This window comes from Schistocerca gregaria, chromosome 2 (genome assembly GCF_023897955.1).
Source record: "Schistocerca gregaria isolate iqSchGreg1 chromosome 2, iqSchGreg1.2, whole genome shotgun sequence".
In the NCBI taxonomy this organism is placed as follows: Eukaryota; Metazoa; Arthropoda; class Insecta; order Orthoptera; family Acrididae; genus Schistocerca; species Schistocerca gregaria.
Window position 1 is genome coordinate 728,643,650 of NC_064921.1, and position 20,425 is coordinate 728,664,074.

The 20,425-nt window shown below is 40.4% G+C and overlaps 1 protein-coding gene across 6 annotated transcripts in view; it reads left to right on the forward strand.

The window, feature by feature from the left end:
• Positions 1 to 20,425, forward strand: part of LOC126334860 (zinc finger-containing ubiquitin peptidase 1-like) — a 334,584-nt gene that overhangs the window by 203,692 nt on the left and 110,467 nt on the right. For 5 of the 6 annotated variants that reach the window (XM_049997541.1, XM_049997543.1, XM_049997544.1 and 2 more), the window contains exon 10: positions 20,304 to 20,366. The exons of the other annotated variant lie outside the window; for it this stretch is intronic. In XM_049997541.1, the coding sequence (XP_049853498.1) occupies positions 20,304 to 20,348 (45 nt within the window). In that variant the 3' untranslated portion in view covers positions 20,349 to 20,366. The remainder of the gene's footprint in view (positions 1 to 20,303; positions 20,367 to 20,425) is intronic. 6 annotated transcript variants of the gene reach the window in all.

A 20,425-nucleotide genomic window follows, 5' to 3' on the forward strand; every position in this document is an offset into this window, starting at 1 on the left:
GGTGTTTGAAATGCCCGCTAAACCTGCTGGGCAGAACAGGTAATTAGGATTGTGGAAAGGGCCAAATAAGGTTGCGGTCAGTTTCACCTTATAATTGTAATTTATTGTAATTTAATAACACATTTACAACCAAAGCGGCACATAGCCAAACCTTTTACCAATGCAACTCTTTCATGGCTGAAGGCCTCCAAACAAGAAATCTTAAAAATCAACAAGATAAAAATGCAGTTAAAATAACAAAACAATAATTTAAAAAATATATATATCACAGCAAGGTGGGAAGCCTCAAGGCAAAGGATAGAATAAACATATGCAAGGTGCAATACAAATGGCTGAAGGCCATGATTAACAAAATTTTAAAATATATTACCATGATCTTTTAAAAGCAGGAGGCCGCAATTTTTAAGCTTGAAAGATAATTTTAAGATTGAAGTCACGAGGCTGAAAGCCCAGCTAATTTTCTTAAATTTAGGAAAAAAAATATAACCATAAGCCTTAAATTTTAAATAGCTGAAAATAGATAATCGAACACCGGTGGGAAAGACAATAAAGACAACAGCATTCAGAAGCATCGAGGGAGGTCGTCGGTCTGCCCTCGTTCACTTTGGGGAAACAGGTGGTGAGCCCAACTACACTTGATCCGACAGAACCCAACCAGGGGACAGCCATGGACCGACAGACACGATGACTTGTTTGCCATCAATCAGTACATGAGAACTCAAACACAAAATGTTACGAACGTGATAATCCACAATTATGTATGTGTTAGCTGTCAAAATTACATACCATGTTTGACGGTGACAATAAGTGAGTAAAGGACACTGCCTGAAATTACATTCATGGTCAGAGCAGGTAACCAGAACACTAACCGTCACAAGGCAGAAAATTCCACTGTTACACTTGAAATTGAACTACGGTAATCTAGTTAAATTCACCCCAAAAGAACACTGCCTGATTTTTCATCAGTGGCTAGGGCAGATAACCAGAACACTCGCAGTGACAGCCAGCGCACCCAACCAACTGCACCGCATGGATATAACTTCCCTGGTCCACAGCAACTGACCGACTCCTCTCAGAATGCTGACAACATCTAAAATAGTTGTCGGTGGAAATAATGCCAATTACACACACAACCTCACAAACATTTGCACAAAGACCTGAATGATACCCAACAGTAACTAAGCACACACAAAGACAAATCGAGAGTCGATGAACACACACACAGCCGACTCATGAATGATCGGCGAGCCAAAATGTGTCACCCGGTAGGATGACCGATGGACGATCCACAGAGGTGGTGGCCTGGCTCAAGTGATGCTTGGTGGCAATGGTCGGTCAAGCCATGTCGACGCAGACCTCACTGCTGTTTCAACCCAACGGCATTAGTGCCGCACTACAACTCCCCAACTGGCAGGTCCGGACTGCACTCCAGACATGGTCCAACTGACTGGCAGCCCAAACTTGCGACACGGCAGCCCAAACTTGCGACACGAACCCCCTATCCCAACTAGCATACGACAGACAATGACCGAGAAGTAATAGCAGTCGAGCAAATATACTACGAGAGGGGATATATCAATACACGCTGCTAGTGCCGGTCATGGTCACTCAAAGTAGCCACTCAGTAATAGCAGTACTTTAAATTAGCATTGTGAGGTGGAAGTACGTTAAAAACAGGGTGTAAAATACATGCCGGCGGGAAGACAATCCACGCACGGCTCAACCACCCCCCCCCCCCCCCTCAAACAATAACCATGGGGTGATATGCCGAAATAAACTAACTGGCACCTTCTAAATAGGCAGAAGACAGTGGCCAAGAAAGGCCACCAGCAAAACACTCGGTCGGACCCACCCCTGCAGAAGAAACACACCCACTGGCTACCTGACATCCTTGCCCCAGTAAGAGACGTAAATGTGTAGAGCAGCTGCCCGTGGTAGACAACGCTATAGAGAAATTCAAAGCTGACATAAAGATGTAACTTTCTGTTGTCCTCATAACTGCTGTTGATAACACTGATCGGTCCAGTCAGGTTACATGAAAGAACTGTGTGCACACCGCACTTTATCATGTTGTTGTTGTAGTCTTTCAATCCTGAGACTGGTTTGATGCAGCTCTCCATGCTACTCTATCCTGTGCAAGCTGCTTCATCTCCCAGTACGTACTGCAGTCTACATCATTCTGAATCTGCTTAGTGTATTCATCTCTCGGTCTCCCTCTACGATTTTTACCCTCCACGCTGCCCTCCAATACTAAATTGGTGATCCCTTGACGCCTCAGAACATGTCCTACCAACCAATCCCTTCTTCTAGTCAAGTAGTGCCACAAACTCCTCTTCTCCCCAATTCTATTCAGTACCTCCTCATTAGTTATGTGATCTACCCATCTAATCTTCAGCATTCTTCTGTAGCATCACATTTCAAAAGCTTCTATTCTCTTCTTGTCCAAACTATTTACCGTCCATGTTTCACTTCCATACATGGCCACACTCCTTACAAATACTTCCAGAAATGACTTCCTGACACTTAAATCTAGACTCGATGTTAACAAGTTTATTTTCTTCAGAAATGCTTTCCTTGCATTTCAGACGGAGACTGTTGCCCAATCAATCAATGCAATGACAAATTCATATAAAATAATGCCAGTGATAAGTATGAGTGGTTTACTGTTCTGCAGCTGTATATCTGTCTTCAAATACTGCAAGGCAAATTAGGACAAAAAATTAAAAAAAAAATGGACTGTTTGGTTGCAAAAATCTTGTAATCCACAATCAAAATCTGGAAAAGTGGGAAAGAATAATTTTCAACATTTCATTCAAAACATATTCCTACCAGCTGCAGAAACTACTTCATTGCTTTTGTTGCATTCATGGTCTGGATAATACAATGCCTCTTTCTGTGGAGGACCATGAAAAATCTGTAGATGTAATGTGGTTTCTGCCTGGAATTACTCGTGCAATTCAACCTCTCGATACAGAATTTTTTCGACAGTGGAAAGCATTTTTCAGGAAATTATTAGACAACATAATTTCCCATACCTCTCTCTCATTTCAGGTTTACGTGTGGAACACTATTCTTATGCTCCCGTCATTTGTGCATTACCAGTAATATTCACCTTGTTTTACTAATTTGACCAAGTATGCCCGGTATGCAGTGCAATATAATGCAGAACAATGGCAAGGGTCATTTCTGACTCCATCCCAGTTCTGCCTAAATAAAACTAACGGTTACTACAAAATGCCTGACTGCATCAATTTTTCCTTTGTCCGGTGTGCCTGGTGTAAGAAAAATATTTGCTTTTGTCATTCCATAGACATGTCACATTTTTGTGACGACTGCAGGGAATAAGAAAAGAACTGTTTCACTGATAGTCAAACGTACAACGTTCGAACATTATTATGAGTAATAACCTACAGGAATTGTTATAAAATGTAGTAGTGCAAGACACATTCATTTCAACAAATTACAAGTCCTCATTGATGGAAGTCATCTGACATCAAACACTGCCATGATATTATTTTCTCTGCTAGCCACTTTTATCAGAATTACATGTGCAAGAACTGAGCTGTTGACATTATGTTATTAAAAAAAAAATGTTTCAGTAGTTTAAGCCATGTTTTCAATGGAGCAAACAAGCTGACAACCATGAGCAAAAGCGAATTCTGTCTGGTGTACCCTGTAGGCCTCTTGCAGGTCTTTCAACTGGATGTCAATGCAGCCACTTATATGTCCCTAAACTTCCCCAGTTACCTACTGCAAAACGGAGAGCTGCAATTTAATGTGGAACCCAAACCACATGTTCTTCGTGGCCACTCCAACATCTGTGACAAGTGAATGTTCGGTTAAAAATCACAGTGAAAAAGTTGTGGTCTGAATGGGATCACAATGCGCGCACTTTTCCAGTGGACCATTCTTGATGTAGGGGTGGGTGGGGGAAGGAATATGACCATTAGACGTTGCACGTGTAGTGGCAACACTAGCTGTGTCATCTCTTGAGATGATGCTCGACATTGCAAATTAGTATTCCGTTTATAAATTTTCCCTAAATGGTAAAGAGAAACCAGGGAAATATGGCAGCCAACAAACACAGAAAAATTTGGACCAGTGCTAAGGAGAGTTAGAGATGCAATTCCATGTAAAGAGCACGATCTCCATGCATGTCACGCTTCCATACAACTGAAACACTTAAACTGTTCCTTCTCTGCACCATTTTGCATACTCCATCAAGAACAGTGCACTGCCATACAAAATAATCCTCACTGAATAGAAAAGTTTTATATTGTGGCTCTAACAAGATAAGAGTTGTATCCTGTATGCCAAATATTATCTCCAAGAACTAAAACCTAATACCACAGCATTCATAGGCAATGTTCACTACCTCGTATTCTCTTCCGTTCCCTCTAGTATAAATGAGTCTACCCATATACAAGCGAACGATAGAGAATTTTCCGCAAATGCTCATTTGCATGTGTTCGCTTCCATTCGCTTCACTTTTAAACCAGGCTTTAGGTGCCTAAAATTGGTGTCTGTGAACTCCGGATAACTCTGCTATGCAGCAATGCACATGTGATTCACCAAGTCGCCCACTAGGCAAGCAGGGCTGTACAAACTGTTGTTATTAGCTGTTCTTCAAATGGCAAAAATCTGTAACTTCAACATTTTTTACAAAATATTTGCAAAGCCTCTTAGCAACTTAAATTTCGTCAGTGCATTTCTTTCATTGTCGTCTTCCAGTGTAAAAATTTTTAGGGTAGGTTTCAACACATCTTATAGGGCCACTCCCTTGTAAGTACCACAGACCACACCACATGATTAAGACAGGTAACAATGACAATGGGTTACTGCAAATCCATACCTCATCTGAGCGATGGTTCTATCACTTTTATGTAGTTCAGGTTAAACAAAACATCTTCACTCCATCAGGCGGATTGGTACAGCAACTATACAAAGATTATTGTGGGAATGAAATAATCTTGAGTAAACCCCAACAAAATATCACAACTCTAAAGTGAGGAAGTAAGTTTCCGTAATCACATAGTGAATACAGAGGAGATATGAACAGGCGTGAAGTAAAGCGACATGGTCATAAACATACAAAACTGTGGAACAGGAAACAAATGAAAACATTTCTTGCACTTGGATGTTTTTATGAGCTATATATTGGCAATGAAATCAAGAGCAACTCTGAATTATTACACTTTTCCAGACAGAAGACTACACAAGAATGGAATAAGAAATGTTGAGAGGATTTTTATCAAATGCAGGACATATGGTATTTATAGGGGCAATTTTTTTTTACATCATACTGATTTACAACATGAGATTAAACTGGTGCATCAGATTATGGAGTGGGAGATGAAATTTATCAAGAGATTAAAAGGCACGAAATCAACAATGAGCTGTGTGTGGATCGTCTTCCTGCCATCATGTATTTTACACCCTGTTTTTAACATACTTCCACCTCACTACATTAATTTAAATTACTACTGTCACCGAGCTGCTGCTTTACCTGACCGTTACCGGCGCTAGCAGCGCATATCGATATATCCCCTCTCGTACTATCTTTGCTTGACCTTTATTACTTCCCGGTCATTGTCTGCAATACACCAGTTAAGATAGGGAGTTCGTGTCGCGAGTTGGGGTTGCCAGTAAGTTGGAACGTGTCTGGAGCACAGTCCAGACCTGCCAGTCAGGGAATTGCAGTGTGGCACTAGTGCAATCGGGTTGGTGCAGCAGTGAGGTCTGCATCGAGATGGCTCGCCCGAACATTTCCGCCACGCACCACTTGAGACGGGCCACCATCTCCGTGTATCGTCCATCGGTCGTCCTACCAGGCGACGCATTTTGGCTCACCAACTGTTCATGAGTCAGCTGTGTGTGTGTGTGTGTGTGTGTGTGTGTGTGTGTGTGTGTGTGTGCATCGACACGCAATTCGTCTTCATTTGTGCTTAGTTACTGTTGGGTATCGTTCAGGTCTTCATGCAAGTGTTTGTCGGGTTGTGTGTGTAGTTGGCGTTATTTCCACTGACGACTATTTTAGGTCGGCATTCTGAGAGGAGTCGGTCGGCTGCTGCAGACCAGAGAAGTTATCTTCGCGCGGTGCAGTCAGCTGGGTCTGCTGGCGGTCCGTGCATGTGTGGAGCTGTCCGATCACTATGAGCCTCGTGGTTCACTGAACGAGGACGTCAAAGTTGAGTAGTGGTTTCAATTTCCTAAGCCACGTCCATTCATGTTGTGATGGTTCATTTCAGTGGTTCGCTGTTGGGCAGTTTTACCTGTGAGCAACACTGACTGATTCTGTTGCTGAAATTTAGCAGCCATCCGGTGCAATTAACTATATTGGTTGACTACAATTCGAGTGCACCAGCGGAATTTTCTGTCTTGTGGTCGTTAGTGTTCTGGTTATCTGCCCTGGCCACTGACGTAAAAATCAGGCAGTGTTCTTTTGGGATGAATTTAACTAGATTACTGTAGTTCAAATTCAAGTGTAACAGCGGAATTTTCTGCCTTGTGGCCATTGGTGTTCTGGTTACCTGCCCTGGCCACGAATGTAATTTCAGGCAGAGTTCTTGGAGATAATATTTGGCATACAGGATACAACTCTTATCTTGTTAGAGCCACAATATAAAACTTTTCTATTCAGTGAGGATTATTTTGTATGGCAGTGCACTGTTCTTGATGGAGTATGCAAAATGGTGCAGAGAAGGAACAGTTTAAGTGTTTCAGTTGTATGGAAGCGTGACATGCATGGAGATCGTGCTCTTTACATGGAATTGCATCTCTAACTCTCCTTAGCACTGGTCCAAATTTTTCTGTGTTTGTTGGCTGCCATATTTCCCTGGTTTCTCTTTACCATTTAGGGAAAATTTATAAACGGAATACTAATTTGCAATGTCGAGCATCATCTCAAGAGATGACACAGCTAGTGTTGCCACTACACGTGCAACGTCTAATGGTCATATTCCTTCCCCCACCCACCCCTACATCAAGAATGGTCCACTGGAAAAGTGCGCGCATTGTGATCCCATTCAGACCACAACTTTTTCACTGTGATTTTTAACCGAACATTCACTTGTCACAGATGTTGGAGTGGCCACGAAGAACATGTGGTTTGGGTTCCACATTAAATTGCAGCTCTCCGTTTTGCAGTAGGTAACTGGGGAAGTTTAGGGACATATAAGTGGCTGCATTGACATCCAGTTGAAAGACCTGCAAGAGGCCTACAGGGTACACCAGACAGAATTCGCTTTTGCTCATGGTTGTCAGCTTGTTTGCTCCATTGAAAACATGGCTTAAACTACTGAAACATTTTTTTTTAATAACATAATGTCAACAGCTCAGTTCTTGCACATGTAATTCTGATAAAAGTGGCTAGCAGAGAAAATAATATCATGGCAGTGTTTGATGTCAGATGACTTCCATCAATGAGGACTTGTAATTTGTTGAAATGAATGTGTCTTGCACTACTACATTTTATAACAATTCCTGTAGGTTATTACTCATAATAATGTTCGAACGTTGTACGTTTGACTATCAGTGAAACAGTTCTTTTCTTATTCCCTGCAGTCGTCACAAAAATGTGACATGTCTATGGAATGACAAAAGCAAATATTTTTCTTACACCAGGCACACCGGACAAAGGAAAAATTGATGCAGTCAGGCATTTTGTAGTAACCGTTAGTTTTATTTAGGCAGAACTGGGATGGAGTCAGAAATGACCCTTGCCATTGTTCTGCATTATATTGCACTGCATACCGGGCATACTTGGTCAAATTAGTAAAACAAGGTGAATATTACTGGTAATGCACAAATGACGGGAGCATAAGAATAGTGTTCCACACGTAAACCTGAAATGAGAGAGAGGTATGGGAAATTATGTTGTCTAATAATTTCCTGAAAAATGCTTTCCACTGTCGAAAAAATTCTGTATCGAGAGGTTGAATTGCACGAGTAATTCCAGGCAGAAACCACATTACATCTACAGATTTTTCATGGTCCTCCACAGAAAGAGGCATTGTATTATCCAGACCATGAATGCAACAAAAGCAATGAAGTAGTTTCTGCAGCTGGTAGGAATATGTTTTGAATGAAATGTTGAAAATTATTCTTTCCCACTTTTCCAGATTTTGATTGTGGATTACAAGTTTTTTGCAACCAAACAGTCCATTTTTTTTTTAATTTTTTGTCCTAATTTGCCTTGCAGTATTTGAAGACAGATATACAGCTGCAGAACAGTAAACCACTCATACTTATCACTGGCATTATTTTATATGAATTTGTCATTGCATTGATTGATTGGGCAACAGTCTCCGTCTGAAATGCAAGGAAAGCATTTCTGAAGAAAATAAACTTGTTAACATCGAGTCTAGATTTAAGTGTCAGGAAGTCATTTCTGGAAGTATTTGTAAGGAGTGTGGCCATGTATGGAAGTGAAACATGGACGGTAAATAGTTTGGACAAGAAGAGAATAGAAGCTTTTGAAATGTGATGCTACAGAAGAATGCTGAAGATTAGATGGGTAGATCACATAACTAATGAGGAGGTACTGAATAGAATTGGGGAGAAGAGGAGTTTGTGGCACTACTTGACTAGAAGAAGGGATTGGTTGGTAGGACATGTTCTGAGGCGTCAAGGGATCACCAATTTAGTATTGGAGGGCAGCGTGGAGGGTAAAAATCGTAGAGGGAGACCGAGAGATGAATACACTAAGCAGATTCAGAATGATGTAGACTGCAGTACGTACTGGGAGATGAAGCAGCTTGCACAGGATAGAGTAGCATGGAGAGCTGCATCAAACCAGTCTCAGGATTGAAAGACTACAACAACAACATGATAAAGTGCGGTGTGCACACAGTTCTTTCATGTAACCTGACTGGACCGATCAGTGTTATCAACAGCAGTTGTGAGGACAACAGAAAGTTTCATCTTTATGTCAGCTTTGAATTTCTCTATAGCGTTGTCTACCACGGGCAGCTGCTCTACACATTTACGTGATGTGAACTTGGTAATTTTACGACTTCCTATTCTGTACAATTTTGGCATGCTTCCTATTCTGTACGATTTTGGTACAGCCAGGTTGACGAAGCCTGGAAATGAGCAATGTTCATACCAGATGCAATTCGGAGGGCCCAGTCAGTAATGGTGCATATCCTCTCATGAGCAGTTCTAAGACTTTCGAACAATTTTTCATTCAGATGGTTTCGGGTTTCCATTTGGCACATATTTCTTACTTCGTGTAATTCATTCTTCTGTCTGTACAGTTCATGCTTCGATTTTACAGAATAAAAACACCTTTGCACACTGCATAACTTCAAGCATTCCGCCCCCCCCCCCCCCCCTGCTCCCCTCCCCTCCCCTCCCCTCCCCTCCTTAGTTTAACCAATATTTCACTGCCTTTTCTTTGTTGCTGAAAGCTATTGCAGCATGTGTTTCTTTTTAGGCTTGGAAGGTATTCTCCTTCAGAACTGTTACTGGCACAATTGACACATCGTCTGAACCACAGTTCATGGAACCATCACAGTTATTTCCGATTTCTTCTAACGTATCCACAATTTCAAATGAAATGTCGATATCATTCGAATGAATGTCAAGGAAATCGTCTAACAAATGACACATATGTACATTCTCAGGAGAAGTAGGTGATTTCGGCTGAAAATCACGTTCTTCATGTTTCATCATTGTTATATTGAGAATGTTAATTGGGTTCCACATTACTGTGAAACTGGAAGGAAAAAAAGTTACTATTAGTAGACATGCCTGACAAAAGCACAATAAACATTAATTCGGCTTTATTTGCATTGTCAGTACGTACCAGTACTGTAAAAATTACTGGTAATTAGTAGTAGATGTTACTTGAGTGGCTAATTCGAGAAAGAGCAACTGTGTACTGCAGTGTCAGAGAAGCTATCAATGAATGGTAAACTGAAATGTCCTTTACAAATTACTATCGGGTTGTGTCATGTTTCTTGTTTACAAATGTACTACTGACCTCAGCTGTGTGTGTGCCTAGTTGCAAATGCGCAGTTGCTACAGTGCCAGTAGGGGTCTTCTTCTTCTTTTTATATATATATATATATATATATATCGTGCTCGATCGTGTTGAAACATGCCGTCGCCATGAACTGTGAGAAACATACATATCTCTTGTAAAGAAACTTGAATGTGGTTCCTCACAATTATAAAACTGACCATGTACAAACAGATCCAGCAAAGCTAAATTTGACAGCCTATCAAAAGAGCATTGTACCAACTGCAACAGATAGTGGAAACTAATATTTCCTGGTCTCCTTATTGTGGTATGTTCATAAACAGCCCCCAGAGCAAATGACAATCTAAAAAGGTCAATGGCTGATTTTGTACCATCGATCTCACAGTCGTGTACTCTCAAGCACTAAATATAATGTTTTTCTGCAATTGACGGTACAGTTTATAGCTCACTAATTTGATGAAAATAAGTTCAAAGCTAAATTATATGAACTAACAGATGGGGAATTTGTGTGTTATGCTTGTAAAAATTTTCCCTTTGGACACCAAGAGCGTTATTCTTCTTTATAACCGAGCAGAGCATTCTTTATAATACAATTCATAAGTCTGTATCAGTTAATAATAGTAAATGCCAATATTTAAATAGTCTGAGGTCAATGACCAGGCTCTACACAGAGAAGAAGAAATTGGAATCGACAATTTTTCTACACAAGATGTAAAGTCATTCCCTTGTAGTGTTGGAAATATAATAAACTATGGGCATTTAAACAAGTATTGCTTAATCTTTCTGATAGTGCAAGATGCTGAGTAATATCACTGGAAGCAACAAGTTAGAACAAAGTGATTTTTAATATGTTCTTAGCACAGAAGTACAGCAAAAAAAATTTAGCAAATATCTGCATTTATCCACTGTACATATTAAGTATGTCACAGGGTTCTCTGCAGAATGGACAGCACTACTGAATGTTTGAATATCATTCCATCTTTCTGTAACACGCATAATACTGTTACTATGAAAACATAATTTCAAAATTGCTACAATCCATCGAATCTGAGAAATGATATTTTTAGATTCTACTGCCCCTCTATGATGACAGAAACAACAAGAAGGTTGGAATATTTTAAAATGTTTGTTGGCATCAACCTATAAATCTTCAAGGTAATTAATGCAAAGATTTACAACTGCCTCACCTCCACAGATGATTCAGTTCTGAATTTCACTGGGAACCTACTACTTTTCTTATAACTCCTTTAACATTAGGAAGATCAGCCATCAGGTTTGTCGCAGAGAGCAGGGAAAACATTTTACTCTCTGAACTGACACACATCACATCACATTAACTGTTCGGATCAGTAGTTCTCTTGAAGTAAGCTAATATTTTGCTGCTCATCGGTACTTTGAAAATGGCAGTATGACAACAGTGGCAAAAAGTAATGTACATGTTGCAGTAAAATGTTTCTGTGGTATCAGAACAGATATATGAAGAAAGGAAATTCAATCTTGCAAAAGATTATATATATATATATATATACTGTGCCTCTTAGCAGCTAAAATTTTGACAATGCATTTCTTTCATTGTCTTCTTGCTTCTTCTTGTCTTCAGGGTAGTTTTCGGCATATCTTATGTTAGATATTTTGCACCTTATAATCTAATTAAAATCTCTTCCAAGATCTGGAGTTTGTTCTGTCTCCATTACATTTTTAGGGTACATAGTGTAAACTGCTTCCCTGACTTAGCATCAAAAGCAAAATTTGTGATTAGACTGATGATTTCTTGGTGTGCAGAACACGGTATGTTATTGTGAATGAAGAGTTATCCACAGATGTAGAAATGACTTCAGCTGTGCCCTAGGGAAATGTTTGGGGCCCTTGCTGTCCATGATGTGCATTAATGACTTTGCAGACAGTATTTAACAGTAACCTCTCGCATTCATCAGAAAATGCAGTTATGTATATTGTAATAAAAGGAAAACTGTTTAAGTGATCAATGTAAACTGTCCTTGGTTTTTAATAAAAACTCTTTGTAATAGTTTTGTTAGAGAATATTTTGTATCCTGTGAACAACTTGTTCATAAATAAAGTTGTGTGGTTGAACATAATTTTGCAAGAAGTTATGAGCCCAGGCCATGTCGAAATAAACAAAACACAGTTTTAAAGAAGACTGACTAAATCCAATGTGTGCTTGTAGAAATGTTTTTTGTTGAAACAACTCACACAATGGCGAGAACGTTCCATAAGAACAGGAGTACAAATGGTGATTATAAAATGAATATTGATAAACTTGAAGAACCTGTTAATTGAGCAAAATGGACATGGCACATCTCTACGGTGCTTCATTGATATGAACGCAATGATATTGTCAAGCACGTGGTGGTTCCATGGGAAGCAACAAGTGAACAAAAGACAAAACAATGAATCAAAAGAAGCGAGTCTGAAAGCAAGTGCACGAAGTAAACCATTGATGAACTTCTATTGATGTGCAGCAATGGTAAAGAAGTACAGTGAAAACTACATGTATGATTTGAACATAGTAACACACAGCATTTAAAAAAGTTCATTGAAACCTTTTTTTCAGATCAAGTGTGTCAAAACTGAAGACATTAGCACAGTTAGAGCTAAGCTGCAAAAGTTATTTGCAGATCAAAATGATGAATTAACGAAATGTGAAGAGAATATGTTGTTCGGAAGAATATTAAATGGTCAAATCTTATCCACACTGGGAAAGGAATATGTTTACTGTAAAGATATGTGGGACTCATTGCCTTCAGGAAACAAGAGTTTGAATTTACTCACTGTAAAACTGCAGCTGTTAAATTGCATGAACAAATAACAATGGAACCAACTGCGTGTGTCATTTCTAATACCCCAAAAGGGAAACAAAGTAACAGTCAAAAGAAGATGCCAAAAGAGCAAGCAAAGCAAAAAATGTCTGTGTAATAAATGCAGACAACTATGTCATTGGGCAGCAGAGTGCCAATGGACAGCACTAATGTGTGGCAAGAGGAGAAGGTGAGTGGAAATGCTGTCTTTGCTTCACATATCATGGATGTGACTTCTAGAAACTACACTACTGGCCATTAAAATTGCTACACCATGAAGATGACGTGCTACAGACGCGAAATTTAACGAACAGGAAGAAGATGCTGTGATATGCAAATGGTTACCTTTTCATAGCATTCACACAAGGTCGGCGCCGGTGGTGACACCTACGACGTGCTGACATGAGAAACGTTTCCAACCAATTTCTCATACACAAACAGCAGTTGACTGGTGTTGCCAGGTGAAACGTTGTTGTGATGCCTCATGTAAGGAGGAGAAATGCGTACCATCACGTTTGCGACTTTGATAAAGGTCGGATTGTAGCCTATCACGATTGTGGTTTATCGTATTGTGACATTGCTGCTCACATTGGTCAAGATCCAATGACTGTTAGCAAAATATGGACTCGGTGGGTTCAGGAGGGTAATACAGAACGCCGTGCTGGATCCCAATGGCCTTGTATCTCTAGCAGTTGAGATGACAGGCATCTTATCCGCATGGCTGTAATGGATCGTGCATCCAGGTCTCAATCCCTGAGTCAACAGATGGGGACGTTTGCAAGACAACAACCTTCTGCACAAGCATTTCGACAACATTTGCAGCAGCATGGACTATCAGCTCAGAGACCACGGCTGCAGTTACCCTTGATGCTGCATCACAGACAGGAGCGGCTGCGATGGTGTACTCAACGACGAACCTGGGTGTACGAATGGCAAAACGTCATTTTTTCGGATGAAGCCAGGTTCTGTTTACAGCATCATGATGGTCACATCCTTGTTTGGCGACATCGCGGTGAACGCACATTGGAAGCGTGTATTCGTCATTGCCATACTGGCGTATCACTTGGCGTGATGGTATGGGGTGTCATTGGTTACACGTCTCGGTCACCTCCTGTTCACATTGACATCACTTTGAACAGTGGATGTTACATTTCAGATGTGTTACGACCCGTGGCTCTACCCTTCATTAGATCCCTTCATAACCCTACATTTCAGCAGGATAATGTATGACCGCATGTTGCAAGTCCTGTATGGGCCTTTCTGGATACAGAAAATGTTCGACTGCTGCTCTGGCCAGCACATTCTCCAGATCTCTCACCAATTGAAATGTCTGGTCAATGGTGGCTGAGCAACTGGCTCGTCACAATACACCAGTCACTACTCTTGATGAACTGTGGTATCATGTTGAAGCTGCATGGCCAGCTGTACCTGAACATGCCATCTAAGCTCTGTTTGACTCAATCCCCAGGTGTATCAAGACGGTTATTACGGGCAGAGGTGGTGATTCTAGGTACTGATTTCTCAGGATCTATGCACCCAAATTGTATGAAAATGTAATCACATGTCAGTTCTAGTATAATATATTGATCCAATGAATACCCGTTTATCATCTGCATTTCTTCTTGGTGTAGCAATTTTAATGGCCAATAATGTATGCTGATGCAAATAAATAGTATTGTGACAGTGGTACTTCAAAGCATATAACTCTGAATGAACTGACTTAATTTCGTTCCTGAAATGATTTCATTGGTACTAATATGCATGCATTTGGTCAAGGAACAGTTAATATTAAAATTAGACAAAGCAATGAATGTTACAGTGCCAAAATGGCAAATGTTTTATGTATGCTTGATGCTAGTGCTCATTTGTTTTCAGCCAGAGCAGCTGCATGTTGTGACTATGATACTGTTATGTTGAAAACACAATAAAGTATGAATCCAAGGGCAGGATCGTTAATGAAGCACATCACTAAGAACAGAAAGTTCGTTTATTACTGACATCAATGAACGCTGATAAGCAAAAACATGACGACTGCCCACTGCGATGTTGGATGCCACTTAGTGGCTTTGCAGACAAGTGACACAGTAGCAAAAGTATGGAAGCCAGGCAGACACAGATGGGGGCTCACTCTAGTGAAGATATGGGCTGCAAATGGAGAAGTCCATTGAGATAAGTGACTTTGGCAAAGGACAGATTATTATTACGCAGAGCCTGTGAACGAGGCTTGTCTGCTCTGTAAAGTAGGATAGATGGTGATCTGCGACATCTCTGGTGAAAGAGCACAATGCTGGTGACTGCTCAAGTAGCACATTGCACATTGCACATTGTTCGTCATACGTTGTTGAACATGGAGCTCTGCAGCAGACCACCCTACGTGTTCATATATTGACCCAACGACATCATCAATTATGACTGCAGTGTGCATTGGACCATCAGGGTTCAACTGTCGATCAATGGGAATGCATCGGCTCTCCAGGTGATTCACATTTTTGCTACATTAGGTCACTGGTCGTCTCCACAAATGCCATAATTGAGGTGAACAGCAGCTCGAAATGTACAGCGCACCATAGGCACAGGCTAGTAGGAGCAGTATTATCACATGCAAGACATTCTCCTCCACTTGCATGAGACCTGTGGTGGTAATCGACAGCTGCTAAACCATTTGCATCCCTTCATGCTTGATATCTTCCCCATTGGCAATGTCATCTTTCTGCAGTATAATTGCCCATGTCTTGGAGCAAGAACGATGCTACTGTGGTTTGAGGAGCATTATTGTGAACTCATAATGATTTCTCAGTGACCAAATTTGGCTGATATAAATCCTATGGAATTCACCGGGGTCACTATCAGGCGCTCTCATCACATACACCAATCAGCAGCCCATTACTTAGTTGAATTACATGACCTGTGTGTAGGCATCTGATGCCGCCCGTGTGTAAATGGCTAATGCCACATTCCTCCACAAACCTATCAACAAACTGTCGGATCCCTGATATGCAGAATCAGTGATGTATTTCATTCCAAAGATGGACAAACGAGCTATTAAGCAAGTGGTCATAATGTGTTGGTTACAACCAGAACAGAACTGAACTGCTACATGGATAGTGCAGCTATTTACACAACCATCAAATATTCTTGAATGCTGATATTTATATAAACATTCAATATTCCAGAATATACCAGCATTACAAAGATAAGATATTTCAAAAACATTCCAGAAATTACAAAAACATAATAACAAATAATTGCTGCTGGTTGAGTTTGACCCAACTATCTGCAGCACACCAACCATTGAAACTAACTGCTATGCCACACTGTGTGTACTATAACCTGCGACATTGCTCCATTTCCTGGAGAAACAGTGACCCACTGTTTCAGAAATTCTTATTTTTATCTGACTACAGCACCCTGAATCTAAATCTTATCAGTTGTCCTCTGAATGGTGGCACTGGCTGCTCCTTGCATTCTGGTCGTATTGTTACGTCCTCTTCATTATGGCAAGTATCAAAAGTAACATCTCTGCGTTTCTGTCTTTTCGATGAAGAGTGATAATCTTCAACTTCATATTAGTTGCCTGACAAGTGACAATGGATATGATACAGCCCTAAGTAGCACTTTAGCAACGTTTCCGATAATCCTACTTTCCACACAGTTGTAAAAATCCAAACCAATTCCACTGGGCTGTATCTCACTGGCCAGTGCTTGGCACTTTAGTGCACTCATTTCTTCTACCAACCATCCAGATTTCTTATCCAAGCCAGCTGTCATTATTCTTCTGCCCAAGCAATGAAATGTTTCATATAGTCATCCTGAGTGTTGTCCAGCCAGAACAGGAACAGTGTATCGTTTGTCATTTGGGCCTTGTGTGTGTGTGTGTGGGGGGGGGGCATACAGAATGGTAGGAAGCCTGTAATATCTTGCTGTGCTGTACTGTATGCAAATGTCGTGATAGGTAATATCTCTGTTCAATGTCAGCCAACCAAATGAGAATTCCAATAAATGGAGTATTGTATAAGGGAAACTATGCAGAAATAGTTGCTCATTGTTCCTTGTCATCTATGGCATGTCTGCCTGTGTATTATTAAAGCATTTAGTAAGTCCATTCATCTGCAGATGGTAGGCAGTTGTCACCTTGTAAATTGTAAAATTATCTTTGATATTGGTCTTGACTGAAAAACTTTTCCCCAGTTAGAAGTCTTGCTTCAAAATGATGACTTCTATAAGTAACTTTGCAATTTCTGGAGCTTCTTTGATCAGCACAGTTTTGGTGTCATTGTAGTGGACGATGTAGTCAGTGCAGACTTTTGACAGATGCCAGATGCCGTAGGGTAATTGTGGCATGTGCTTTTGTCATTGGCACTCCTTGCAGTGGCTCACACAATGTCTAAGGATCAATAGAGACCTGGCCAGTATTTGCCTGTACCTGTGTCCAATTCTGTCTAGAGTCTTCACAAAACCCAGGTGACAAGATGTTGTAGAATCATGGAAATACTTCAGGACACCTAGTCATAGAATAGCTGGAATGACAAGCAACTATTTCCACCCCATCAGACCATAATTTCTCTTATACAATACACCATTTATTGGAATTCTCGTTTGGTTGGTGCCTCTTTCTTCAAGACTTCTATGGTTTTCAACCGTGCTGGATTTTCCCTCTATTCAGTAGCAATATCATTTAACACAGTGATGACTGAGATATTGTTCATGTTGTTGTGTTCCGCCAGCCATTGTGGCCGAGCGGTTCTAGGCGCTTCACTCTGGAATAATGCTGCTGCTAAGGTCGCAGGTTCGAATCCCGCCTTGGGCATGGATGTGTTTGCTGTCCTTAGGTTAGTTAGGTTTAAGTAGTTCTAAGTCTAGGGGACTGATGACCTCAGATGTTAAGTCCCACAATGCTCAGAGCCCTTTGAACCATTTGTTGTGTTCCACCAAACTATTCCTCAAGAACCAGTGTTCTTGTGTTTGCATTCATTTCTGTATGCTACTGTGAGGTCGTACACATGAAATCTTAGTATCCGTCATGCCAGTTGACCTGAAGGATCCTTCAGGTTAATCATCCAGAATAGAGAATGGTGGCCCATCACAATGGTCAATAGTTTGCTAAATAAATACAGCCAAAACTTGTTGATGACCCAATCAACAGCAAGGCACTCATTTTCTGTTGTAGAGTAGTTTATTTTGGACTTGGAGAGTACCCTGGAAGCATAAAAGGTTATCACCCTTTTGGCACCTTCTTGAGTTTGCACTAGAACTGCTCCAGTTCTGTCTTGACATTCTCGTCATGCAATGCCATTTGCAGTTGTCCTTCTTTGCAAGAACCACGAGGACTCTGATAATTCAATGGTGTCAGTGGTGTGACCTTGCAGCATCTTCCTCTCTTTCTGCCAGATTATCTGTCCTTCTGTTAGTGATATTGTATGACAATTGGTTATTTGGTGTGTGATCCACATGTTGATACAATTTTTTCGCATGGGCCACTTGATCTATCTTTTTTCCGCTTCTGATTTGAAAGCATACGAAAATTGAGAGCAGAACAGCTATCATTTTAGACATAGTTCCATGGTCAGGACAGATCCTATTGGCAGTTTGACAATAGCTTCCTCCTCTGATTTGTATTTAGTGGCAACAGAGCATGATTCTTCATTGATGACACAAATCTACCCTTCCTGGAATGGTTCGGCTGTCCCTTTTAGTGATGAGTTGTGACTGCCTTTACAGTTAGTGATCCAAAAGTTCTCCTTGACTATATACAATGCTCATGTTCGTTGGTGGCGTGCAGATTTCATTTGTGGACTAATAAGCTTTTTGCAGTTGACAAAAGTATCACAGTTTCACTGAACATCTTGATAGGTAAGTGGAACTCACTGTATGGTTGATTATGGGATAACAATGATTTCAGTGGCAAACTATCGCCCAGAGCAATTGTTGATATATTTCCTTGTTGGAATAGCTACATCAGTCTGGAGCTCTGGTATACCACGGTCTATGACAGCTTATGATGCTTGCAAGAAATCCCATCCAAGAATAACATTATGACTACTTTTTGGTAAAACAAAAAATTTGAAGGGCTGCATTCTGTCATTGATAGGTATTCCTATGTTGCGTAATCCTGTTGGCTGGACATATTTCCCACTTGTAGCTTTAGCAAAAGTGCTTTCCTATCATGGAACATAGTCTTCTTTAACTGATGGTGATAGATATCAGACATAACAATAAACGAAATACCTGTGTCGACAAGCATCCAGACTTGTTTACCTCGATGAGATTTCCTGTCATGTTGGTAACTGCCATCCATGGAGAATTTTCGTATGTGGTGGCCTCACCACCACAAATGGTCACATCACTTAGTTTTCCTTTGATGGCTAGGTGAGAAGCTGGTACCTCTGTATGATGATGGAGAACAAGAATTGTGTGTTGGGGACCAAGATTGTTATGGGTACTGCGATGAGGTTTGGCCCAGAAGGTGACAATAATCATCTGCTGTTGACTGGTGTGAATAGGGCTGTTGTGACGGTTGATGCCTTTTGAGGTAATAGTCCTCAAATACCTGTCTGCTTTCTCTGTAGTAGTGAACAACATGTCCAGACAACCTATTGTCAGAAAAGACCAGAGTGTTGTACTCCATGCTCCAAATGATTTGTCAAGAAAATTTTCTGAAGAATTTGAAGCAGCAGAAAGATTACTAGGGTTTTTTTCTCTCCTACCATGTTCATAATTTTCTATGCATTGAGTAAACTTCAGCCCACCTAAAAAATTATATAATAATTGTGCCCTTGTATCATGCGTAAGTTCCTTTATGACAGTTCTTTTCAGAGTGGAGATCAAGCAAGATGGCGAAGTTGTATGACAGTGGACTCATATTCGAAGGACTGTGGTTAAAACCTCTGTGTGGCCATTTGGATTTAGATTTTTCATGACTTCCCTAAATTATTTAAAGCAAATGCCAGAGAAGTTTCTTCGAAAAGGTAGAGCTGTTTTCCTTCTCCATCCTTACCCTACCTCAAGTTTGTATTTTATCTCTAATGAATTTGTGCCAGACTCATTAAACCTTATACTTTGTCTCTCTTAGAGAGCAGAGTAATCCTGAGGGCAGTGCAGAAGTGTCATGAGTATCAGGTTGTTGTATGGACTTTTTCTGACCAATAATGTCATTTCTTAACTTGAACAAAGCTATAAATTTTGCTTTTGTCACAACTATGGCATTCCAAGCAAAATGGGAGTTGTACACAAGTGTCAAAGAGTGTTCATGATGATGTGACTACAGCACTGTTCTGTTTAATTTGTGTACCTCGTACTTGGGAAACATAGTTCCAATTTCTCCAGTGTAGATGATACATCTTTGTCACTAACTCTTACTTCTTTTTACTCAGTCAGTCTTAGTTCATTTTGAACTATGTCACCCTCTCCCTCATTCATCCTGCTTCTGATAATGTTGAAATTGTGTTGCATGTAAGTTCTGAGTTTTTTATAATCTAAAATATTTGTTGTTATTCTACTTCTAGCAAAGTAAAATTCTGCGATCAGTACGAGTCCCCCAAGATCGATGATAACACATATTTTATTAGGTGAGTCTATTTCCCCATCACATTGTTGTAAGCTGCCATTATTTATTAAAGTACTAATG